At 42.1% G+C, this 27,445-nt stretch overlaps 1 protein-coding gene across 3 annotated transcripts in view; it reads left to right on the forward strand.

Moving 5' to 3' along the window:
- smg7 (SMG7 nonsense mediated mRNA decay factor) overlaps positions 1–27,445 on the forward strand; it is a 152,749-nt gene that overhangs the window by 85,708 nt on the left and 39,596 nt on the right. For 2 of the 3 annotated variants that reach the window (XM_063064048.1, XM_063064051.1), the window contains exons 15-18: positions 7,825–7,969; positions 17,331–17,686; positions 22,395–22,650; positions 23,961–24,070. In XM_063064048.1, coding sequence (XP_062920118.1) covers positions 7,825–7,969; positions 17,331–17,686; positions 22,395–22,650; positions 23,961–24,070 — 867 coding nt within the window. The remainder of the gene's footprint in view (positions 1–7,824; positions 7,970–17,330; positions 17,687–22,394; positions 22,651–23,960; positions 24,071–27,445) is intronic. The other variant, XM_063064049.1, reaches the window with a different exon arrangement.

Below are 27,445 nucleotides of genomic sequence, written 5' to 3' on the forward strand. Positions count from 1 at the left end.
GCAGATAACTGCAGGAAACAAAGTTGTGATAGTAGGGGATTTTAATTTTCCACATATTGATTGGGACTCGCATACTGTTAAAGGTCTAGACGGGTTAGAGTTTGTAAAATGTGTTCAGGAAAGTTTTCTAAATCAGTATATAGAGGTACCAACTAGAGAGGATGCAATATTAGATCTCCTATTAGGAAACAAGTTAGGACAGGTGACGGAAGTGTTTGTAGGGGAACACTTTGGTTCCAGTGATCATAACACCATTAGTTTCAACTTGATCATGGATAAAGATAGATCTGGTCCTTGGGTTGAGGTTCTAAACCGGAAAAAGGCCAAATTTGTAAAAAATGAGAAAGGATCTAAAAAAGCGTGGATTGGGACAGGTTGTTCTCTGGCAAGGATGTGATTAGTAAGTGGGAAGGATTCAAAGGAGAAATTTTGAGAGTGCAGAGTTTGTATGTTCCTGTCAGGATTAATGGCAAAGTGAATAAAAATAAGGAACCTTGGTTCTCAAGGGATATTGGAACTCTGATAAAGAAGAAGAGGGAGATGTATGACATGTATAGGAAACGGAGCAAATAAGGTGCTTGAGTATAAAAAGTGCAAAAAAAAACTTAAAGAAATCAGGAGGGCTAAAAGAAGAGAGGAGGTTGCTTTGGCAGTCAAGGTGCAGGATAATCCAAAGAGCTTCTACAGGTATATTAAGAGCAAAAGGATAGTAAGGGATAAAATTGGTCCTCTTGAAGATCAGAGTGGTCAGCTATGTATGGAACCAAAAGAAATGGGGGAGATCTTAAATGGGTTTTTTGCGTCTGTATTTACTAAGTAAACTGGCATGGAGTCTATGGAAATAAGGCAAACAAGTAGTGAGGTCATGGAACCTATACAGATTGAAAAGGAGGAGGTGCTTGCTATCTTGGAGGCAAATCAGACTAGATAAATCCCCAGGACCTGACAGGGTATTCCCTCGGACCTTGAAGGAGACTAGTGTTGAAATTGCAGGGGCCCTGGCAGATATATTTAAAATGTTGGTATCTACAGGTGAGGTGCCGGAGGATAGCTCATGTTGTTCTGTTGTTTAAAAAAGGCTCTAAAAGTAATCCGGGAAATTATAGGCCGGTAAGTTTGATGTCGGTAGTAGCTAAATTATTGGAAGGAGTACTAAGAGATAGGATCTACAAGTATTTGGATAGACAGGGACTTATTAGGGAGAGTCGACATAGCTTTGTGTGTGGTAAGTCATGTTTAACCAATCTGTTAGAGTTTTTTGAGGAGGTTACCAGGGAAGTGGATGAAGGGAAGGCAGTGGATATTGCCTACATGGACTTCAGTAAGGCCTTTGACAAGGTCCCACATGGGAGGTTAGTTAGGAAGATTCAGTCGCTAGGTATACATGGAGAGGTAGTAAACTGGATTAGACATTGGCTCAATGGAAGAAGGCAGAGAGTGGTAATGGAGGATTGCTTCTCCGAATGGAGGCCTGTGACCAGTGGTGTGTCACAGGGATCAGTGCTGGGTTCATTGTTACTTGTCATCTATATCAGTGATCTGGATGATAATGTGGCAAATTGGATCAGCAAATTTGCTGATGATACAAAGATTGGAGGTGTAGTGGACAGTGAGGAAGGTTTTCAAAGCTTGCAGAGGGATTTGGACCAGCTGGAAAAATAGGCTGAAAAATGGCAGATGGAGTTTAATACAGACAAGTGTGACTTATTGCACTTTGGAAGGACAAACCAAGGTAGAAAATACAAGGTAAATGGTAGGGCACTGAGGAGTGCAGTAGAACAGGATCTGGGAATACAGATACAAAATTCCCTAAAAGTGGCGTCACAGGTAGATAGGGTCGTAAAGAGAGCTTTTGGTACATTGGCTTTTATAAATCAAAGTATTGAGTATAAGAGTTGGAATGTTATGGTGAGGTTGTATAAGGCATTGGTGAGGCTGAATTTGGAGTATTGTGTGCAGTTTTGGTCACCAAATTACGGGAAAGATATTAATAAGATTGGAAGAGTGCAGAGAAGGTTTACAAGGATGTTGCCGGGACTTGAGAAAGTGAGTTACAGAGAAAGGTTGAATAGGTTAGGACTTTATTCCCTGGAGCATAGAAGAATGAGGGGAGATTTGATAGAGATAAATAAAATTATGATGGGTATAGATAGAGTGAAAGCAAGCAGGCTTTTCCCACTGAGGCTAGGGGAGAAATAAACCAGAGGACATGGGTTTAGGGTGAAGGGGGGAAAGTTTAAAGGGAACATTAGGGGGGGGCTTCTTCACACAGAGAGTGGTGGGAGTGTGGAATGAGCTGCCAGATGAAGTGGTAAATGCGGGCTCACTTTTAACATTTAAGAAAAACTTGGACAGGTACATGGATAAGAGGTGTATGGAAGGATATGGTCCAAGTGCAAGTCAGTGGGACTAGACAGAAAAATGGTTTGGTACAGCCAAGATGGACCAAAAGGCCTGTTTCTGTGCTGTAAAGTTATATGGTTCTATGTGTGGCAGCTTGTCAAAGGTCTTCTGAAAATCTAAGTACACCACATCTCCTTTATGTACCTTGCTTGCAATTTCCTCAAAAAATTGCAGTAGGTTAGTCAGGCAGGATTTTCCTTTCAGGAAACCATGCTGGCATTAGCCTATCTTGTCATGTGCATCCAGGTACTCTGTAATCTCATCTCTAACAATCAGTTCCAACAACTTCCCAATCACTGATGTCAGGCTAACAGGTCTGCAAGTTAGCTTACTTTTTTTCTGATACTCGGCAAGATCTCTCTACAACTTGAATGTCCTGGCATTTCTTAAAAGTTGGTCTCATCTTTAAGGAACACACATCAAAGTTACTGGTGAACGCAGCAGGCCAGGCAGCATCTGTAGGAAGAGGTGCAGTCGACGTTTCAGGCCGAGACCCTTCGTCAGGACTAACTGAAGGAAGAGTGAGTAAGGGATTTGAAAGTTGGAGGGGGAGGGGGAGATCCAAAATGATAGGAGAAGACAGGAGGGGGAGGGATAGAGCCAAGAGCTGGACAGGTGATAGGCAGAAGGGGATACGAGAGGATCATGGGACAGGAGGTCCGGGAAGAAAGACGGGGGGGGGGGACCCAGAGGATGGGCAAGAGGTATATTCAGAGGGACAGAGGAAGAAAAAGGAGAGTGAGAGAAAGAATGTGTGCATAAAAATAAGTAACAGATGGGGTACGAGGGGGGGGTGGGGCCTTAGCGGAAGTTAGAGAAGTCGATGTTCATGCCATCAGGTTGGAGGCTACCGAGATGGAATATAAGGTGTTGTTCCTCCAACCTGAGTGTGGCTTCATCTTTACAGTAGAGGAGGCCGTGGATAGACATGTCAGAATGGGAATGGGATGTGGAATTAAAATGTGTGGCCACTGGGAGATCCTGCTTTCTCTGGCGGACAGAGCGTAGATGTTCAGCAAAGCGGTCTCCCAGTCTGCGTCGGGTCTCGCCAATATATAAAAGGCTACATCGGGAGCACCAGATGCAGTATATCACCCCAGTCGACTCACAGGTGAAGTGTTGCTGTTTTTGCAAGAGACAGGGTGAGAAGAGGAATAGTCCAGATAGCTGTGAGAGTCGGTAGGCTTATAGTAGACATGTCTACTATAATGTCATCCCCTTCTCGCAATTCCTCCGTCTCCGCCGCATCTGCTCTCAGGATGAGGCTTTTCATTCTAGGACGAGGGAGATGTCTTCCTTTTTTAAAGAAAGGGGCTTCCCTTCCTCCACTATCAACTCTGCTCTTAAACGCATCTCCCCCATTTCATGTACATGTGCTCTCACTCCATCCTCCCGCCACCCCACTAGGAATAGGGTTCCCCTAGTCCTCACCTACCACCCCACCAGCCTCCGGGTCCAACGTATTATTCTCCGTAACTTCCACCACCTCCAACGGGATCCCACCACTAAGCACATCTTTCCCTCCCCCCCTCTCTCTGCATTCCGGAGGGATCGCTCCCTACACAACTCCCTTGTCCATTCGTCCCCCCCATCCCTCCCCACTGATCTCCCTCCTGGCACTTATCCATGTAAGCGGAACAAGTGCTACACATGCCCTTACACTTCCTCCCTTACCACCATTCAGGGCCCCAAACAGTCCTTCCAGCTGAGGCAACACTTCACCTGTGAGTCGACTGGGGTGATATACTGCGTCCAGTGCTCCAGATGTGGCCTTTTATATATTGGCGAGACCCGACGCAGACTGGGAGACCGCTTTGCTGAACATCTACGCTCTGTCCGCCAGAGAAAGCAGGATCTCCCAGTGGCCACACATTTTAATTCCACATCCCATTCCCATTCTGACATGTCTATCCACGGCCTCCTCTACTGTTAAGATGAAGCCACACTCAGGTTGGAGGAACAACACCTTATATTCCATCTGGGTAGCCTCCAACCTGATGGCATGAACATCGACTTCTCTAACTTCCACTAAGGCCCCACCTCCCCCTCATACCCCATCTGTTACTTATTTTTATGCACACATTCTTTCTCTCACTCTCCTTTTTCTCCCTCTGTCCCTCTGAATATACCTCTTGCCCATCCTCTGGGTCCCCCCCCCCCTTGTCTTTCTTCCCGGACCTCCTGTCCCATGATCCTCTCGTATCCCCTTTTGCCTATCACCTGTCCAGCTCTCGGCTCTATCCCTCCCCCTCCTGTCTTCTCCTATCATTTTGGATCTCCCCCTCCCCCTCCCCCTCCAACTTTCAAATCCCTTACTCACTCTTCTTTCAGTTAGTCCTGACGAAGGGTCTCGGCCTGAAACGTCAACTGCACCTCTTCCTACAGATGCTGCCTGGCCTGCTGCGTTCACCAGCAACTTTGATGTGTGTTGCTTGAATTTCCAGCATCTGCAGAATTCCTGTTGTTCTCATCTTTAAGGTGTCTCTTGAACTTCCTCTGTTCTAATAACACCAAAAAGTCATGCACCATTTAAAAGACTAATGCACTATTTCTTCTGAATGTTTCTTGTAGTTCTGTGATGTTCACTGTAGCTTCTCACTCCGTGCCTTTCTTTCATTGCCCAACTTGGTGGGACTGCCTTTATTTACCCAGATTATCTCCAACAATCTGAATCATTACATTCATGACCACCATTGTTTCATCTTTAGTCATTGCTCTGTGTATCTATCTACTGTTGACATGGTGTGGACATTTAAATGGACACTGGTACCTCTCTGACTCATCCTCTGTCCTGTATCTTTATTGTCTCATTGTTTGTTGAGCATAAGCCAGAATTTCTATCGATTATGTTATGTCCCGGGTTAACCAGATTATTTCGGTTTTGGTATTCTGTTCATGCTGAACTGAAGTCTGAGGCAAGTTACTTAAACACTAGGAATATACTCGTTTACTGGTAAAGGAGTATAGTCTTTGAAATTTTTTTAAAAAACCTCAACCACGGAGTTAGAAATCTACCTATTGTCTGGGTTATCTTAACTACCGCTGCCCATGTCCTTTTATGTTAATTGGGCATTTAAATTCTGAATCATCTATATTGACTCCTGATTCTACAATGTCTAAACTTTAAAATTCTTCTATTAATAAGCCCCTGTTGTACCAATTCTCTTATCTCTTCATGTTTTTGCATGGTTGACTTAATGCTCCCAAATAGTCTTTATCTCAAACTCAGCCTCATTTTTACACCTCTCATCTTTTCCCCTGCCTTTAATGGCTTTATATTTTCTGCATGTGCATCCGCATAGTGGATTTTTGTAATAAGACGAGGAATGCTACCCCCGCCCCGCAAAAGAATTGTCCACTTTTGACACAACATATTCCTTTGAGCAATCAAGGGCCAATAAGCATATGGATAATTGATTAAACGTTTAATTTGTTAAAATTCCATTATACAGTTTGCAGTGTAAATAAGGTTCAGCTTCACACAGTTGTGAAGGAACCATTTCAACATAAGCTTTAGATAGTGAGAAAGCATGGAAAACTATTAAATCATCTTTCTGTGGAAGGAAATGTGCTTGCAGTGTAGCTACCTGCTTATCATCATTAACTACCAAATTCAGTGTTTACTTGGAATGCACTAGTAATCTCTAATAGTAATGAAAAGTGTTTTCTTTTGATATCTGGCCATTGAGCATGTCTCAGCCCTTTGCATAAAATAAAATTCTAGAAATGTCTGTTGTTCAGATCATGAAGTGAACTATTGTTTGATTAACAATAAAATCAGTAACTGATTTTAGTAAATCAACATTGGCCTGAACAAGTGGGTGGGTCTTGATTTAAATATTTCACCTTATGTACATGTCATCGCTGCAACAACCAATATTGTTCCAATACTGCAGTTTGTCTCCAACAGGCTTCCTGCTGGAAAAGAATGAACCTACTGGATGAGCAGGAAACTGTTCAACCTTCATTGCCTCCATTCCTGAAACAAGAGCACCCTAATCTGGGTACTGATTCACAGTAATCAGGCAGCATGTGCCAAGCCCATATTAAAAGGCCAAGCTCCAAGTTGGCATTGACTCCTGGACTTAATTGTATGAGAGGATGGAGCTTATATTATACATCAAGGGAACAAAGCTCCTCTTGCAATCAATTTCCACTACCTGCTATGCCTCTGACAATCATGTTCAACAGTAAGACATGGGAAACCATTAGAATTTACCTTGCCTTTGACTGACTGAGGAAAAGAAATTTTTGGAAATCAGGACCTCAAAGCTGAACAGAAAACATTTAATATACTGAGCAGAAATGATCCCTGCCCTCCAGTAAGCTCTGAAAAGATGGGTACAATATAGCAGGCATCACAAAACACTAGGGGAGTGTAGCCAATACCATCTCTGCAGTTCTCCAAGCCCATTGATCAAATAGCTGAACCAGCGACCCCATGATTGTGGTTCTAATTAGGTGAGCTGGATTGTTCATATGTCTGACATGAGATTTTAAACTTTAGATTAACTTTATTCGTCACATGTACATCAAAACATACACTGACATGGGTCATTTGCATCATCGACTAACACAATGGGGGAGGGGGGTGTGCTGGAGGCAGTCTGCAAATGTCACCATGCTTTTCGTGCCAATGTAGCATGACCTCGGCTAAGTAAACCAAGCCCATACATCTTTGGAATGTGGGAGGAAACCGAAGCAGAACATGCAGACTCTTTAAAGAAAATGGTGGAATTGAACCCGGAGCACCGGTGCTGTAAAGCATTGCTAACTGGTACACTATCATGCCTTCCCAATAAAATTCCCAAAATGAATACTTTCCTCTGTCAGGACATGAGATTTCTAGGAGGATTGAAAATGCTTAAAGATGGCTCAGAGTGTCCTTGAAAACATTTAATGGCCTCACTAATTATCAACTCCAGTCCATGGCCATTTAAAATGTAAGAGTGATTGAGCTTTAGACAATCTGCCCACCTGCATGGTCAAGCACCACCGCCTGCACGTGTGGATACTACACTATAGCCACCTTTGGCTGAAGAAGGTTTTACTGCACTATCTACAAGGGAACTTGAACTTAAAAGTGCATCTAAAGCTGTCAATTTTAGTGGCCAGAATGCCAGCAAAGTAAGATGTCAGACAGAATAATTGAATCTACTTATTCTTACCGACCAACACATTTACACTTCAAATCAGTTCATGATTAGGTTTGTCTGGGACACAATGAACGATAATTTCTGAAACTCGTGGACGTACTTTGTTTTTCAATTAAAAGGAGCCTTGATGGACATTTGGTTTGGAATTAATTATCCATCAAGAGATCTGAATTTTGGGTATGCTGTTAGCTTAATCTGTCTCAAATTTAACAGGTCAAGGAAAAAATTGAAGCTTGTAGTATCTGATGTAAAATTTGTTTATCAGGTGAAAGCTCAGTCTGAATTACGAAAGACACCTGTATCAGAGGCAAGGAAGACCCCAGTGACGCAGTCACCAAACCAAACCAGCAGTTCACAGTTCATCCCCATTCACCATCCAGGAGCATTTCCTCCTCTTCCTAGCAGGCCAGGTAAGTGAGCAGTTGATGTATTATAAACTGAACCGCCACTCAGAATGTTGATCTGTGAATTTACCCTATTGATTATGTTTTAAAATAATACAAAAGGAGCTTTGATGTTTGTATGCAGATTTAATGGTGGATTTCAATTAGGTGTTAATCAGAGATGTCCATATGTCTCAACTTACTAAGTTCTGTGCAGTACTCTGCCTGAAACTGATTTTGCTGTGTTGAGTTTATTTATATGTGTAGTTAAGTTCACATATCAAATTCATTCTGGCTGTTAGAGTTTGTCCAGGGTTAAGTGAAGCCAAATTATGTTACAAGCAGCTCCTCACCCCATACTTAAATTGTATATTCTTTAAATTTATGTGGCTTCCTTTGGGAATAATAAATTCATTTGCTTTCAGTATTTTATGAATATTTTATATTTTGCTTTAAAGTAAATATATCAAGGTTGTTGAACAGATTGCGCATATAGAAACTAATGGGTGTAATCTTATAGCCATTACATAGATAAGGTTGCAAAATTACAAAGTTGGGGATTAAATGTTCCAGGATACTTCTAAGAAATTGGCAGATTGGAAGAAGAGGTGGAATCAGCTTGACTTTCAGAGAATGCTATAAAGGAGGAAGGATTTTAACTAAGAAAACCATCCACAATCAATTGAGGATTGGTTCATGAGCAGAAAATAGGTATAAATAGATTATTTTTAGGATAGAAGGCTGTGGCCATTTTACTGTTGCAGGCCTCAGCTTTTTTTCAAACTATGCCAGTGATTTGGATGAGGGGATTGCTTACAAGGATTAACCCGCAACAATAATTAGCAGTTACGCACAGAGAGGATCTGTATTTACTCCAGATATCATTATTGTCTCAACTAATAGGCATATGAATTTACAAACTAACTAAATGTGTGCACGTTGACTAGGTTTCTGTGAGTCTCCATGAGCAGTCAAAGAATATAAATGGTAATACCTGGGAAAAGGAGTCTATGCTGGCCAGGCATTCCTCGTGGTCCTGATTTATTCTGCATGTGGCTGACATAGGGTCCTCCATATCCAAAATGGCTGGTCTCCAGAGTTCTCCCAAAATCCTCCAGTTTTATTCATTTCCATATCAGATCAAATTTGTTGACTGGAGGTAATGGTAAGGTGAAGACAGAAACGGGTGAATTTATTATGGAGAACAAGGAAATGGCAGACGAGTTGAACAGGTACTTTGGATCTGTCTTCACTAGGGAAGACACAAACAAACTCCCAGATGTAATAGTGGCCAAAGGACCTAGAGTAATGGATGAACTGAAGGAAATTTATATTAGGCAGGAAATGGTGTTGGATAGACTGTTGGGTCTGAAGGCTGATAAGTTCCTCGGACCTGATGGTCTGCATCCCAAGGTACTTAAGGAGGTGGATTTAGAAATCGTGGACGCATTGGTAATCATTTTCCAATGTTCTATAGATTCAGGATCAGTTCCTGTGGATTGGAGGGTGGCCAATGTTGTCCCTCTTTTCAAGAAGGGAGGAAGAGAGAAAACAGGGAATTATAGACTAGTTAGCCTGATGTCGGTGGTGGGAAAGATGCTGGAGTCAATTATAAAAGATGAAATTACGACACATCTGGATAGCAGTAACAGGATCGGTCCGAGTCATCATGGATTTACGAAGGGGAAATCGTGCTTGACTAATCTTCTGGAATTTTTTGAGGATGTAACTATGAAAATGGACAAGGGAGAGCCAGTGGTTGTAGTGTACCTGAACTTTCAGAAAGCCTTTGATAAAGTCCCACATAGGAGATTAGTGGGCAAAATTAGGGCACATGGTATCGGGTGCAGAGTACTGACATGGATTAAAAATTGGCTGGCTGACAGAAAACAAAGAGTAGCGATTAACAGGTCCCTTTCGGAATGGCAGACGGTGACCAGTGGGGTACTGCAGGGTTTACAATATATATTAATGATTTGGATGAGGGAATTAAAAGTAACATTAGCAAATTTGCTGATGACACAAAGCTGGGTGGCAGTGTGAAATGTGAGGAGGATGTTATGAGAATGCAGGGTGAGTTGGACAGGCTGGGTGAGTGGGCAGATGCATGGCAGATGCAGTTTAATGTGGATAAGTGTGAGATTATCCACTTTGGTGGTAAGAACAGGAAGGCAGATTATTATCTAAATGGAGTCAAGTTAGGAAAAGGGGAAGTACAACGAGATCTAGGTGTTCTTGTACATGAGTTACTGAAAGCAAGCATGCAAGTGCAGCAGGCAGCGAAGAAAGCTAATGGCATGCTGGCCTTCCATAACAAAGGGAGTTGAGTATAAGAGCAAAGAGGTTCTTCTGCAGCTGTACAGGGCCCTGGTGAGACCACACCTGGGGTACTGTGTGTAGTTTTGGTCTCCAAATTTGAGGAAGGACATTCTTGCTATTGAGGGAGTGCAGCGTAGGCTCACAAGGTTAATTCCGAGATGGCGGGACTGTCATATGTCGAAAGATTGGAGCGACTGGGCTTGTATACTCTGGAATTTAGAAGGCTGAGAGGGGATCTTATTAAAACATATAAGATTATTAAGGGATTGGACACGCTGGAGGCAGGGAGCATGTTCCCGCTGATGGGTGAGTCCAGAACCAGAGGTCACAGTTTAAAAATAAGGGGTAAGCCATTTAGAACGGAGTTGAGGAAAAACTTTTTCACCCAGAGAGTGATGGATATATGGAATGCTCTGCCCCAGAAGGCTGTGGAGGCCAAGTCTCTGGATGCTTTCAAGAAAGAGATGGATAGAGCTCTTAAAGATAGCGGAATCAAAGGTTATGGGGATAAGGCGGGAACTGGATACTGATTGTGGATGATCGGCCATGATCACAGTGAATGGTGGTGCTGGCTCGAAGGGCCGAATGGCCTACTCCTGCACCTATTGTCTATTGTAATTTAACCGACCTGTGTCAGTTTCTCATTGGATGTGGCATCCTTGCTTTATGCCTCTCCCTTCAGCCTTGTGACCCAAGTAATGTCTTTTGCTCTGTCCAGCTCTAACCAAGTCAGCCAAACACTGTACCTAGATGACCAGATCACAGGCCGTTCCTTCTGCAAAATTGTCATTTTACGAAATAAACAGCTTCTTACTTGATAATGGTTTGGTGTTTAGCAGATCATTAACAGAAACTCCTTGTGTCCATGTTCAACTGCTCTGTTTAAGTTATCCCAGTGCAAACATTAGTTCACAAGAAGATAGCCTCCATTCCTGCAACCACATGGCAAGAACAAAGACTTTTGTTTTTTCTGTTTCCACTACCCTTGCCTCATTCCTGTTCACTGATTAGTAGATTGGAGTTCTTTTTGGCCAACATCTCCCTCCACTTGATCCAAAGGTATTTATTTTAGGATCATTATTCACCTGTCATTCTGTTGACTGTCCATAGGACAGCCATGGATCCCCAGTAGGTGTGTTACACTCACATTATGTAGTTCAATAGTTCCATGTTATATCGGAGTATGTATACAGTATACAGCCTGAAGCTCTTGTTCTTTGCAGACATCCATGAAAACAGGATACCCCAAAGAATGAGTGACAGTAGAAACATTAGAACCCCAAACCCCCCCATTCCCCCACATCCCAAGCACAAGCAGCAGTAATTGACCCTCCCCCACTTACTTGAGCAAAAAAAGGACCAACCCCCTGCACCCCCCAAGCAAGCAATAACAAAGCCTCCTTAGAAAGACCATGAGCTACAGTGCAACAAAAACTAATCGTTCACCCGACAATTTGACATGCCACAGGCTCTCTCGCTCTCCCTAATAAAGGGGCAGAGAGGTGTCACACAGAGGGGAGACTAACAAGACAAGAAAACACTTGCTGATTTGCGGTGTTAAAGTCTGCCACATCACTTTTCTCTCCCCTACCCCCAAGTTCTCCTGACTTGAGAATCAGCAACAAACTTTCTTCCACCAATGAGCAAGAGAGCGTGACCATAGTACAGAGCCTTCTGACAGCTGATCCGCTGTTCCTGATTCTTGATATTCCGTTTTCTCTTGGCGCTTCAGTCAGCATCTCCGGCATAGAATCGGCTTGTCTCCAGGTCTGCAAAGCCTCGGAATCCCAAAGGCACACTCGTCATCTAGACCACGACCTTGGGATATCAATAAAACGGCCAGTCAGTGAACCCCGAGAACAGGAACCAACGTCATAACTGAAGTTTGAGTGCTGTAGATCAGGGTCTTAAACAGAATCCCATCCACCTTGAAATGAAAAATGAGAGACATTAAAGGTAGAAATTAAGCTGTTTGCACAGTTGAGCTCAAAGAAGCTGCTGTCTAGTGCCATCATAGCTCCGCCCAGCCCCATTAACTTAGAAAGTGTAAGCTGAAATTGTGTGAAAATTAGAGGATGACCCTGATATAAAACAGAAGAGATGATTGTCAGTATAGAAAGTGTGTGAATTTAGTAAATAAATGTTAATAGTAAAATTAAAGGTAAAAGTAACTTTTACTTACTGAATTCGCACACTTTCTCTATTGACAATCATCTCTTCTGTTTCCTAAGAGGGTCATCCTCTAATTTTCACACAATTTTTTTTCCTTCCTCCTTCTAAGTTGATAAACATTAAGCATTATAATTATCAACATACATAAAATTAGTATTAGAGCAGCATGCAACACTCTTCTCACCATGGATGTATTTAAACATTTGATCCCTAATTCTAAAACTTGCTCCAAAAATCTAAGCTGCCCAGTACTTCATTTGCCTTATCAGGTGTTTTAATTAGTTTGTTCAGACCATTGATGGATTATCTCTCTTGCATCCTCTACAACTTGTATCCAGTCTGCTGTCAAGTTAGGAATCAGTGGTAACTCGGTAACAACATAGTCCCACAAGTATTGATCCATATCAATGCATTGTAATATGAGGTTCTCCTTTGTTACTACATCTACTGCTGGCTGAGGCAAAGTTCACTCTCCAATACCAGGTCTGAAGTCAGGTTTCCAGTGGTGACTTTGTGACTTTCCATAGGGCAGTTTCCAACCCTGGGTATAACCCGGTCCTGTTGTTACTATATAATATCTGTCCCACCACTGCATATCGCAAAAAAGATTGATTATTCACTGTCAAAATAGACAATAAACTTTTCATAAGTCCTGAAACCACAATTTGTAAGTTCCTTGTCATTACTTCTGGGTAAGCCCATTGGTCTCTCCCCACCCCCTCCCCATGGCAACTTGATAAATCTGTCCCTTTCCCAGTACCAGTCATAACAATATTGTGTGTTGGTGGGTTACTTAAGGATATCCGAGTACCTTATGATAATTGCCCACATTGTGACCTTCTTTTTAAAGGGTAGGTTAAGTTATTTCCACATTGGAGAAGAATGTAAAGTACTACACCAACATAAATCCTTCCTTTACCAATGTTTTAGGTACTCTATACGTCTTCTAAGGTGACACAAGGGGACCTTTTCTCCAACCTATTCTTTTAACTGCTCATCTGGTACCCAGTTTATTATTTGATGGTGGGAGAGTCTAAGATTAGAGGACAGAGCCTCAGAATAGAGGGGTGTCCTGTTAGAATGGTGATGAGGAGGAGTTTCTTTAGCCAGAGAGTGGTGAATCTGTAGAACTTGTTGCCACAGACAGCTGTGGAGACCAATCTATATATATTTAAGGCAGAGATTGTTAGATTCCTGATTGGTCAGGGCCTGAAGGGATATGGGGCGGAGGGAGGCGGGAGATTGGGGCTGAGAGGAAAAATGATGAAATGCTAAAGTTGACTTGATGGGCCAAATGGCCTAATTCTGTTCCTATATCCTATATCTTATGGTCTTATGTGCATCAAGTGGTAATTTTTTTTGCCAATCTTTGCATTTTTTTAATCCTCTTTCCAAAGAGCAATTTTCTAAGAAGAAATAACCATTGCATATGAGGAGGTGTACTGTAGGCCAATCTTGTGGTAAATCACTGGGCATCTGAGCAGTGCTGTTTGGTTTTAAATTGACCACCTTCTTTATTTCTTGTACTTTTTTCCCTTTTATGACCAAGCCATTCCTTACATAATGCAAATTCCTTTGTTATTCACTTGGCATTTTAGTGTTAGCTTTGAACCTGGATGCATTCTTTTAACTTCTGCTTTCCTCAATTCCATTTGTTGTTCTTGTATCATTAGCCTTCTATTACCTAATCATTCTATCTTTATTCCCTCTTCTCGTGTATTTTTCTTTGGAGTTCTTTACCTAACACTTTTTTAAACAGGAATTGTTTATTGTTTGAACTATTTTCCACCTGCATTACTTTTGCAGTCTGTGGTATTGGCTTGCTTTACAACTTAATGAAGATTAGAGCTTGCCCTATGAATATTCTGTCGTTCACAAAAGAGAGCCTTGGGGATCTCAATTGTTCCCCCTTGGAATCAATAACCTAATTACCCTATCCTGCCTTGTCAGTCTTCACCTAACACCTTAATTTTACAATTTTTTTCCTTTTTCATTTGCCCCAAATCCTCCTGCAATTTTGGACTAAATAAACCTGCGATTACTACCTATTCTGTATTTTCTTTCACAATATCTGTTCTTGTCCCTACATATGAAGAATGTGTAAACCTTATTTTGTATAACTGTTTTCTCAATTTTACTGAAGATGTTAGATAGATGATGAATAATTCTTATTAAACAATTCATGTTTTACCAGTACAGGACCACAATCCCCTTTCCAAAATCCTTGGGGCCAGTTGCATTTTGAATTCAGAATTTTTCGGATTTCAGAATCCCTCTTTATTGGTTCCAGGACCACCCTCCCCCCCCCCCCGCCCCCGGCGGATACCAAAAAACATGTATGCTCAGGTCCTTTATTTAATTTGTCTCAGTGTGGGTGGACTTTAGGACCCAGCAGAGCTCCGGACCTACGCACATCCTCCCGTATACTTTAAATCATCTCTAGATTACTTATAATACCTAATACAATGTACATGCTGTGTAAATAGTTGTTATACTGTATTGTTCAGGGAATAATGACAAGAAAAAAACATTCAATAAAACATAAAACTATACAGCTTCAAATGAATGGAATCATACGTGGTAAATGACTTAATGGAATAAATGTAGAACGTCACTGTCACTATAAAACTTCAGTAACTTGTCTTTCTGTTTCTTTAAATCATATACAGTGATAGTTCCGACACCATATTCTTCAGTAAGACACCGCACAGACACACCACAATCAAGCTTCTGCAATAACTCCCCTTTCTGCGTTATTGATAATGATAAATGCTTCCTTCTCTTTTTCTCATTGTTACCCATAGGGGTATCTGCAGCTTTTTTTGACATCTTCACAGTGAAATTAAACACAAAGTCAACAGTGAACTCAAAATATCAGCGAACAGCAAATGCACGTATAACCAGTAGGAGCGCTGATCCACAACTGATGTCTGGCAGCCTCTGCTAGTGCTGCCACATCACACCTGAGTGATGTCAGCTGTTGGCGAAAAAAAAACTTTGGTTTTCAGAGCTTTTTAACATAGAACATAGAATAGTACAGCACAGTACAGGCCTTTCGGCCCACAATGTTGTGCTGACCCTCAAACCCTGCCTCCCATATAACCCCCATCTTAAATTCCTCCATATACCTGTCTAGCAGTCTCTTAAACTTCACTAGTGTATCTGCCTCCACCACTGACTCAGGCAGTGCATTCCACGCACCAACCACTCTCGGAGTAAAAAACCTTCCTCTAATATCCCCCTTGAACTTCCCACCCCTTACCTTAAAGCCATGTCCTCTTGTATTGAGCAGTGGTGCCCTGGGGAAGAGGTGCTGGCTGTCCACTCTATCTATTCCTCTTAATATCTTGTATACCTCTTATCATGTCTCCTCTCATCCTCCTCCTCTCCAAAGAGTGAAGCCCTAGCTCCCTTAATCTCTGATCATAATTCGTACTCTCTAAACCAGGCAGCATCCTGGTAAATCTCCTCTGTACCCTTTCCAATGCTTCCACACCCTTCCTATAGTGAGGTGACCAGAACTGGACACAGTACTCCAAGTGTGGCCTAACCAGAGTTTTATAGAGCTGCATCATTACATCGCGACTCTTAAACTCTATCCCTCGACTTATGAAAGCTAACACCCCATAAGCTTTCTTAACTACCCTATCCACCTGTGAGGCAACTTTCAGGGATCTGTGGACATGTACCCCCAGATCCCTCTGCTCCTCCACACTACCAAGTATCCTGCCATTTACTTCGTAAAATTTGGATTTTTCAAATTTTGGATTTCAGAATTTCAGATAAGGGATTGTGGACCTGTATTTTCTTGTAATGGCAACAGCAAGCTGCTTTGAAAGGGTTTAATCGTTAGCAGGAGATATTTCTGTAAAGCTGAATTTGGAACTGGTTACAATGCCACCTCCAATGGGATCCCACCACTAAGCACATCTTTCCCTCCTCCCCTCTCTCTGCATTCCGCAGGGATCGCTCCCTACACAACTCCCTTGTCCATTCGTTCCCCCCATCCCTCCCCACTGATCTCCCTCCTGGCACTTATCCGTGTAAGCGGAACAAGTGCTACACATGCCCTTACACTTCCTCCCTTACCACCATTCAGGGCCCCAAACAGTCCTTCCAGGTGAGGCATCACTTCACCTGTGAGTCGACTGGGGTGATATACTGCGTCCGGCGCTCCCGATGTGGCCTTTTATATATTGGTGAGACCCGACGCAGACTGGGAGACCGCTTTGCTGAACATCTACGCTCTGTCCGCCAGAGAAAGCAGGATCTCCCAGTGGCCACACATTTTAATTCCACATCCCATTCCCATTCTGACATGTCTGTCCACGGCCTCCTCTACTGTGGAGATGAAGCCACACTCAGGTTGGAGGAACAACACCTTATATTCCGTCTGGGTAGCCTCCAACCTGATGGCATGAACATCGACTTCTCTAACTTCCGCTAAGGCCCCACCTCCCCCTCGTACCCCATCTGTTACTCATTTTTATGCACACATTCTTTCTCTCACTCTCCTTTTTCTCCCTCTGTCCCTCTGAATATACCTCTTGCCCATCCTCTGGGTCACCCCCCCCCCCTTGTCTTTCTTCCCGGACCTCCTGTCCCATGATCCTCTCGTATCCCCTTTTGCCTATCACCTGTCCAGCTCTTGGCTCTATCCCTCCCCCTCCTGTCTTCTCCTATCATTTTGGATCTCCCCCTCCCCCTCCAACTTTCAAATCCCTTACTCACTCTTCCTTCAGTTAGTCCTGACGAAGGGTCTCGGCCTGAAACGTCGACTGCGCCTCTTTCTATAGATGCTGCTTGGCCTGCTGCGTTCACCAGCAACTTTGATGTATGTTACAATACCAATAGACTGGCATGTCTGGTAAAATCAGTGTCTTTGTTTTAATTGCAGGGTTTCCTCCACCTCCCTATCTGGTGTCGCCACCAGTTACTTTCCAAATGACTCCTGGCTATACATTTCCACCTGGAGTCTCCATACCAGGACCTTTCATCCAAGCCACTGGCCACCCACAGTCAGGAAACCAGGTACCAGGCGGGAAGCAATCCCATGTCCCCTATAGCCAGCAGCGCCCTTCAGGACAAGGGCCAATAAACCAAGGACCCCAGCAACAGCAGCAGCAATCTCAGCAACATCAGCAGGTCACTCCATCCCAGTCACAGCTTCAGGTTCAGGTTGTGAACCAACAGTCACCCACCAAGGCAGTGCAGCCATTGGGAAAGAATCAACACCATCTCGGACCTCAGCAGGTAAGGCAAGTGTGGTAGATCCAAGTATTAATGAAAAGCACTGCAAGTAGATACAAAAATATAGGTTTGTAAATAATCCAATTTTTTAAATTAGTTAATTGTCTTTTATCTTGTGAGCAGAGAATGGTCAGTCTCTGAGGTAATGCCAGCATAAAGCTATTGTATGATAGTGTTGGAAATTATCTGCAGTAGTATGTGTTTCTTCTATTTCTTAATCTGTTGTCCTACTATATATTTTTAAAAGGCATTATCCATTGACTAGATTTGGTTACACCGATTCAAGGTTTTGAATATTAATGCTTCTTTGGGAATGTTTGAAATCTATGCATTTGAAATACAAACCCCATATCCAGAAAAGTTGGGATATTTTCCAAAATGCAATAAAAACAAAAATCTGTGATATGTTAATTCACGTGAACCTTTATTTAACTGACAACAGTACAAAGAAAAGATTTTCAATAGTTTTACTGACCAACTTAATTGTATTTTGTAAACATACTCAAATTTAGAATTTGACGGCTGCAACACACAACAAAGTTGAGGCAGAGGCATGTTTACCATTGTGTTACATCACTTTTCCTTTTAATAACACTTTTTAATTGTTTTGGAACTGAGGATACTAATTGTAGTAGATTTGTAATTGGAAATTTTGTCCATTCTTGCTTGATATAAGACTTCAGCTGCTCAACAGTCTGTGGTCTCTGTTGTCTGATTCTCCTCTTCATGATGCGCCATGCATTTTCAATAGGAGATAGATTTGGACTGGCAGCAGGCCAGTCAAGCACATGCACTCTGTGTCTACAAAGCCACGCTGTTGTAGTCTGTGCAGAATGTGGTCTGGCATTGTCCTGCTGAAATAAGCATGGACGACCCGGGAAGAGTCGTTTCCTTGATGGCAACATATGTCTCCCTAAAATCCTAATATACGCCTCAGAATCAATGGTACCTTCACATACATGCAACTCACCCATGTCGTGGGCACTGATGTACCCCCATATCATCAGAGATGCTGGCTTTTGCACCTTTCGCTGATAACAATCTGGATGGTCGTTTTCATCTTTGGCACAGAGAACTCGACGCCCGTTTTTTCTGAAAACTAACTGAAATGTGGACTCATCTGACCACAGCACACGATTGCACAGTCTTTCGGTCCATCTGAGATGAGCTCGGGCCCAGAGAACTTGCCGGCATTTCTGCATAGAGTTGATGTATGGTTTCCTCCTTGCGTAATACAGTTTCAAGTTGCATTTCTAGATGCAGCGACGGACTGTGTTGAGTGACAATGGTTTTCCGAAGTACTCCCGAGCCCAGGTGGCTATAATTGTCACAGTAGCATGACGGTTTCTTAGGCAGTGCCGCCTGAGGGTTCGAAGATCAAGTGCATTCAACAGTGGTTTCCAACCTTGCCCTTTACGCACTGAGATGTCTCTGAATTCTCTGAATCTTTTCACAATATTATGTACTGTAAATGTTGAAAGACCTAAATTCTCTGCAATCTTGCGTTGAGAAATGTTTGTTTTGAACGGACTAACAATTCTCTCACGAATTTTGGCACAAAGGGGTGAGCCATGACCCATCCTTGCTTGCGAAGACTGAGCCTTTGATGGACGCTACTTTTATACCCAGTCATGATACCTCACCTGCTACCAATTAGCCTGCTTAATGTGGAGTCTTCCAAACCAGTGTTACTTGAATATTCTGTGCACTTTTCAATCTTATTTTAACTCTCCCAACTTTTGTTGAGTGTGTTGCAGCCATCAAATTCTAAATTTGTGTATATTTACAAAATACAATTACGTTGCTCAGTAAAACTATTGAAAATCTTTTCTTTGTACTTTTGTCAGTTAAATAAAGGTTCATGTGAATTATCATATCACAGATTTTTTGCATTTTGGAAAATATCCCAACTTTTCTGGAAATGGGGTTTGTATATAAATAATGAAATAAACAACTTTTGTACTATTTGCTTTTAAGTTCAATAATTGTTTATAAGATCTGCCTTTATATCCAAGTATTAAAAATAAATGTTTGTTTCACTATTCATGTGCACTTTTATTTAACCATACTCCTATTTACAATTGTTTTGTGGTATAATATGGGCATTGAAATTAGTTGTGGCCTCATTCTGCAAAAGGTGGCCTGAGCCTAATAGTTTTTGTCTTCTGATGTTGGGATTTGGGAGGTTATTTTTTTGGACTTGAAAAACAGCATACAGACCACTCATCAGACGCCCCGGACCAGTTCTGAAGCAGGTGAAAACCTGGCCAGCAGGAGCCATTTCTGCTCTTCAAGACTGCTTTGAGCACACTGACTGGCTTATTTTCAGGGAGGCTGCAACTGATGGTGACTCCATCAACTTAGAGGAGTACACGGCATCAGTGACTAGTTACATCAGCAAGTGCATCGATGACGTCACTGTGTCCAAGACCATCACTACATGTGCTAACCAGAAGCCATGGATGACAGCGGAGGTGCGTGCGCTGCTGAGGACCCGTGACTCTGCATTCAGAGCAGGTGACAAGGCAGCCCTAACAACAGCGCTGGGCCAAACTGTCCTGGGCCATCAGAGAGGCAAAGCGTGCACACACCCAGTGAATCCACAGCCACTTCCAGGACAGTAGCAACATGGCGCATGTGGAAGGGCATTCAGGACATCACCAACTACAGGACAATATCACCTGCCTGTGCTGGTGATGCCTCCCTCCCAAATGCGTTGAACAACTTCTATGCTTGTTTTGAGGCGGAAAATGACATGGTGAGGAAGACCACTCCTCCTCCCAATGACCAGGTGCTGTGTCTTACCGTTGCCCATGTTGACCCTACGCAGGGTCAGCCCACGGCAGGCTGCTGGACCAGACAATATTCCTGGCAGAGTGCTCAAGAGGATGTGCAGACCAGCTGGCAGATGTTCTCACTGACATCTTCAACATCTCCCTGAGCAGTGCCGTCGTTCCAATGTGCTTCAAGGCCGCCACTGTCGTCCCCGTGCTGAAGAAGCCTTCAGTGTCCTGCCTCAACAACTACCATCCCGTTGCACTCACATCCATCATCATGAAATGTTTCAAGAGGCTCGTCATGAGGCACATCAAGACCCTGCTGCTCCCCTCACTGGACCCCCTGCAGTTCGCGTATCCTCCCAACCGTTCAACAGACAACGCCATTGCCATCACCCTCCACCTGGCCCTCACCCACCTGGACAAAAAAGACACATACGTTCAAATACTGTTCATAGGCTTCAGTTCAGCATTCAGTACAATCATTCCTCAGCACCTGATTGGAAAGCTGAAACTGCTGGGCCTGAACACCTCCCTCTGCAACTGGATTCTAGACTTCCTGACTGGGAGACCTCAGTCAGTCTGGATTGGAAGCAGCATCTCCAACACCATCACACTGAGCATGGGGGCTCCCCAGGGCTGTGTGCTCAGTCCACTGCTGTTCACTCTGCTGACCCATGACTGTGCAGCAATACACAGCTCAAATCATATCATCTAGTTTGCCGATGACACGACCGTGGTGGGTCTCATCAGCAAGAATGATGAGTCAGCATAAAGAGAGGAGGTGCAGCGACTAACGGACTGGTGCAGAGCCGACAACTTGTCTCTGAATGTGAACAAAACTAAAGAGATGGTTGTTGACTTTAGGAGAGCACGGAGCGACCACTCTCCGCTGAACATTGACGGCTCCTCCATTGAGATCGTTAAGAGCACCAAATTTCTTGGTGTTCACCTGGCGGAGAATCTCATCTGGTCCCTCAACACCAGCTCCGTAGCCAAGAGAGCCCAGCAGCGTCTCTACTTTCTGCGAAGGCTGAGAATAGTCCATCTCCCAACCCCCATTCTCACCACATTTTACAGAGGATGTATCGAGAGCATCCTGAGCAGCTGCATTACTGCCCGGTTCGTGAATTGCACCATCTCAGATCGCAAGGCCCTGCAGCGGATAGTGAGGTCAGCTGAGAAGATCATCGAGGTCTCTCTTCCCGCTATTACAGACATTTACACCACACGCTGCACCCGCAAAGCTAACAGTGTTATGAAGGAGCCCATGCACCCCTCACACAAACTCTTCTCCCTCCTGCCATCTGGCAAAAGGTACCGAAGCATTCAGGCTCTCACGACCAGAATGTGCAACAGTTTCTAACCCTGAGCCATCAGATTCCTCAATACTCAGAGTCTGGACTGACATGTACATCATTTATTATTATATTGTAATTTGTCCTCTACTGTGCCTGTTGTCTTGTTTATTAATTATTGTACTGCCCTGCACTGTTTTGCGCACTTTATGTAGACCTGTGCAGGTCTGTAGTCTAGTGCAGTTTTTATGTTGTTTTCGCGTAGTCTGGTGTAGCCTTGTGCTGTCTCACATAGTCTAGTGTAGTTTTGTGTTGTTTCATGTAGCACCAGGGTCCTGGAGAAACGTTGTTTCGTTTTTACTGTGTACTGTGCCAGCAGTTTATGGTCGAAATGACAATAAAAGCGACTTGACTTGAACTGAGAAAATAGCATACTTCTTGTACCTTATTTATATTAAATATATTTAAGACATTGTGTCTCAGCATTATAAGGTGCATAAATGGATTTTTGTTGTGATCTTTTATCAGACAGTACTTGTAGAATGCTTGTCTAATAAAAGGATTGAAGGCCTTGTTGTGATAGGTGAACAATTTTTGCTTCCTTGCAATTAAACTCCTTTATTTTCTCTCAATGAGTATCTGCAGGCTGATCAGACCAACCAGCTTTGGAATCAGCATCATCCAGTCTCCTCTCAGCATCAGAAAAATTCCATACAGATGTCTCTGAAGCAACAGCCCTATTACATGCATCAGGACCCTCTGAAGCTATTTGAAAAGTCTCTTCAACAATCACAAGTCCAGATGGAAAAGAATCTGAAGGGTTTTGCTATGGAGCCTTTTACCCAGAATCCTTCAGATGTGCAAAAATTGCAGGACTTTGCATGGGACTATGGTAAGTTAAATGTGCATGGGTATCCTTGTGCAATGAACCTCAAGAGCAATTCTGATTAATATATTGAAGTCTATAGCGTATCATAATTAATGTGTAAACTGGTTGTTAAGGAAGCCAGTTTCTACCTGGTTGTTAATTCATAACCACAATCCATCAAGGCCTTTATCCATGATCCCACGTTTCACATCGTATGTTTCAGCTTGCTGTCAACCAGGACCTTACTCTGGTAGCTACAGATTAAGCCACCATTCCTGACCCTATCTTCAACCGTGCTCCAGCTATTGATATTTTACTATTTAGCACAATCCATCTGACAGCAAACTGGCGGAGTACCAAAGGAAAACGATCCCAAGCTGTGCCCTATATTTACCAACCTTTATAGTAGTACGTGGTTGACTTAATATATGAATGTGCATATAATAAATCAGTAGATAATGAGAGCTTAGTTTATCTCTCTTTAATCAGGTTTGAATAAAGATTATTTTATTTGTCACATATACTTTGAAGCATACGAAGAAATGCATCGTTTAGTGTCAATGACCAACACAGCCCGGTGATTGCTGGGACAGCCCGCAACTGTTGCCATGCTTCCAATGCCAACAAGGCACACCACAACTCACATAGCTTAACTGTACATCTTTGGAACATGATAAAAAAAAACCAGAGCATCCGGAGGAAACCCACACAGTCGTGAAAGAATGAAGAGTGGAAATAGAACCCTGATTGGTGTTTGCTGTCTCTGCAGCAGAGCTGAAGTTTGATTACATTTTAAATACTTTTTCTGTTTATTTCTTGATCACTAATATGTCCCAATTGGCTTCCTTAAATTTCTGTTTTATCCTGCTAGCTGTAACTTTATTAGGATACTGTCTTGTATAGGGCTCATTACAATAGTTGAACTAAAGAATAACACTTGAGCATATTGTCTACTTATCCTACTGAATTTAAAAAAACAGTGCTACACTGACTTTAGTACAAATATGTTTCATTTTCCCTGTAGCTTTCCTAATTTTATATGTTGAACAGCTTAAGTCCCTAATACTTAAAATGAGCCCTCTAAAATTTTCAAAGGGAATTGTTGTTGATCCAGTGATTTTCTATTAACCATTAATAAACAATATGAACTTTGAAAGGAAGAACTCAAGTAGATGTTCCTCATCTTGATTATTGTATAGTAAATTACTGAAGTTATCAAGAAGGGCATGAGAAGTTGATATTGTTGAAAGGAAAATTTGAGATGGCGAGTAAATAATCTGTGAAATAGCGCAGCCCATGTGATTTCATGTCATTAAAAATGTTTCTTCTGTCAGACATGCGACATATGATGGGACATCAGCTGAATAATGATCATATGGTGAAACGGCATCCAGGGGTTTTCCGAACAGACCAAGATAATATGACTAGAATACAGTCATATGAGGTAAGCTGTAAATAATTTTAAATAGCATTTGGTGCCATATGCACAATAAAGTCTGTGTATATATAAAGTTGTATTTCAATCTTGGGTTTGTTTCTTTGTATTTTTGTCAGAAGAAAAATGTTAATTTTAATACAGGTTGAGTACCCCTTATCTGAAATGCATGGGGTGGGAAGTGTTTTGGATTTCAGATTTTGGAATATATAATGAGATAGTTTGGGATTGCCGTCATTTCATACCTTGAATTTATCTGCTACCAGTAAGCATTCTTTGTCTTGCTCTTCTTCATCATACACGTGTGCTGATGTAGCTGGTTAGTTTGTTAGATTTTCATCAGTGACGATCTTGGCAAAGTCAACAATGAATTCCTCTGTTACTTCGTGATCAGACACTTTATCACCTCAACCTTTAAAAATTTAATGTCGTGCCTTTTCTCAAATTTCTGCAATGAGCCTGCTGAATATTCACAATTACCTTCAATTTTTAGTTCATCATGATAGATATTTGTTTGTTTCATGATCACCATGTCATTAAGTGGCAGATGTTCACTCCAGTGACGAATCCACTTTTTCATTACACAATTGAGATCTTCATTTTTTGCTTTACTCAGTGGTTTTCTATTTTTCATTAACTTCTGTTCATTACATATGTGTAGTTACTTCTCAGAATTGTTTGTGGTGCGCAGAGATCTGCGCATTGCCTGGGATCCTGCCCAGCTTCTTGTGGAATTCTCCATTTGTGATGGCGCGTTATCACTTAAAAAAAATTTGGATTTCGAATAAGGGGTACTCAACCTGTATTTAGTTTGAGATTCTAAATCCATCTTCTTTAACATCTTTTTGTGAATAACCTGTGCAATGTAGGAAAGCTTTGTGCATGAAAGTAAAGTAATAGAAGATGTGAGCAGAAAATGCAAATTGAATTAATTTAAAGAGACAAATTAATAAATGCAATGTGTAATTGATTTTCTATTTTAGTATATTTTGCTTTGGGTCATCTTATTAACATGTGGCTTTTGGAAAAGGACATTTTGTTGAAATTGACATCAGTAGTAACTAAGGGAAAGCACTTCATTTGCTGGAGTCATGCCATGTGCAGTGAAAATTAGTTGTGGTTGGAGATCAGTCACCTGAAATTTGGAACATCACTGCAGGAAACCCAGCCTTCTACTCTTTTATTAATGACATACCCTCCGTGAAAGTATCAGAAGTGGAATGCTTAACAATGATAATGTGATGCTCAGTTTCAGTCATCATTTGCAGTTCTTTATTTAATTAAGCAATCTGTATGTGAATGCAACAAGGATCATGTAGGCAATGGCTAGCAAGCTAGGTCTCATTTGTGTTATAGAAGAGCCATGCAATTAGAGAGACAATAATGAGAAATGAGGGAGTCTGACAATCTACCATTGACATTGCCATGCAGGATTTTATCACCATCAGCATCTTGGGTTCATGTTAACTGGAGCAGCCATCTCTAGAGGGCAGAGAATACAGCCAAGGTATTACACTAAAGTTGTAGTTCTAAAGATCAGCATTTTAAACTAGATGAGCAATTCGCCAAACTGTTCCAGTATAGTTACAACACTGACATCCATGTGATAATGTAGAAAATTCCTCAGCCATGTCTTGTTCACAAAAAGCAGTTCAGATATAATCCATCTTAATTAATGCCCAATCAGTCATCAGTAAAGTGATGCAGTGTCATCAGCAATGCTGACAAGCAGCATTTAGTTATAATCACCTGCACATTGATATTCTGTTTGCGATTAGGCAGAGCCACTTGCCTGCAGAACTTCTCACAGCTGTTGAGAAAACCTGGATGTTAGATCAAAAATCTGCAGGTGACTTCCCTTGACATCAACGCTGCAAAGCAACCTGGTAAAACTGAAGTCATAATCATCAGGGAAAACAGTGCTGTGGTGCAAATCATAGCATGTTTACGAGATGGTTATAATGGTGGATTTGAAGGCTCCAGGGCTGTCTTAGCACCAACCATTTTCTGGTTCTTCATCGACCTTCCATTATAGTCATTAGTGGGAATATTTGTTGATGGCAGCACATCTTTAGTTCCATTTGAAGCTTCTTGATAAATGGAACAACCAATACCTGCATGCAGCAAGACCTCAATAAAATAGTCTAAATGACAATTAATATTAGTGCCATTAAGGTGGCAGGCAATAAATTTCTCCAACAAAAAGAGTTCCTCCACTTACCTTCGACATTCACTGGCATTACATTGTTGAATTCCTTGCATTAACTTTCTGGAGGTCAGTTTTAACCAGGAATTTAACTGGATCAGCCACATAATTACATGAGCAGGTCAGAGACTGGGTATTCTGTAGCAAACGAACTACTACCCTAATGCTCCATAGTCTTTCACTGTGCACGGGCACAAGTTGGGAGTGTGATGGAATGCTCTCCAATTGTCTGGATGAATGCAGCTCCAGTAATTCTCAAGAAGCTTGGAGCTTCAAAACACCCCATTAACTGCACTAGATGTTCATTCCTTCAACCTTTACTGAACAGTTGTTTTAGTTTGTAACATGTACTCAATGCACAGCTCTACATTAATCCAACATCATCTTCCATGCAAATGGCCTCTGATAGTAAGGAAGACAAAAGTAGCAAGTGTATGGGAGCACTCCCACCTGCAGGTTCCTACCACATCCATGGTATGGTACTTTTCTACTGTAAATTACCCTTTGTTAAACATTAAAAGAATCAAAGGAACTTGATGAATGTGTGTACATAGGGGTGTGGGGAAATAATATAAAGCGAAATGAGGCTGATGGGATTGATCTGTTAGGAACCAGAATGGAGCTGAAACACCAAGTGATCATCTTTTGTTTTGTTACAGTTGCACTCCACCCTTCATTGTTGAGTCTAAATCCTGGTTTTCCCTACCTAAAAATGCTATAGAAATAGCCTTACCACTGTAATAGTTCACTTTACCGGTACTTAAGGTAGTGTAATTAATGTTTTCCTTGCTAGCAACGCTTAGAGCATTAAAAATGAGGGGTGTGGGTGGAGGAAAGAAAAATAATACTATAAATACTATTGCTTTTGGAACAGCCAGAGGCTAGGTATTCTGTGACTTGAGTCATCATGTAATTTCCTGAACCTTTCCACTGCAACATGGCACATCTTCATAGTTGGTGAATAAAGCTCTTAATTATTACCTATACACCACTCTAAATGTTCACTGTCCCCACTTTTGAAACATCACAGATGTCATGATTATTGTCTAAAAACAGACCTCTTGTGAGGCCAGTTCCAAAAGCATTTCCCAAATCTGCAATCTCTACTATCCAGAAAGAAAATGGTAACAGATGCATTAGAGTACTACTCCCTGCAGGTTCCTCTCCAAGATGCACAG

Source organism: Mobula hypostoma, chromosome 12, assembly GCF_963921235.1.
Source record: "Mobula hypostoma chromosome 12, sMobHyp1.1, whole genome shotgun sequence".
Lineage (NCBI taxonomy): Eukaryota > Metazoa > Chordata > Chondrichthyes > Myliobatiformes > Myliobatidae > Mobula > Mobula hypostoma.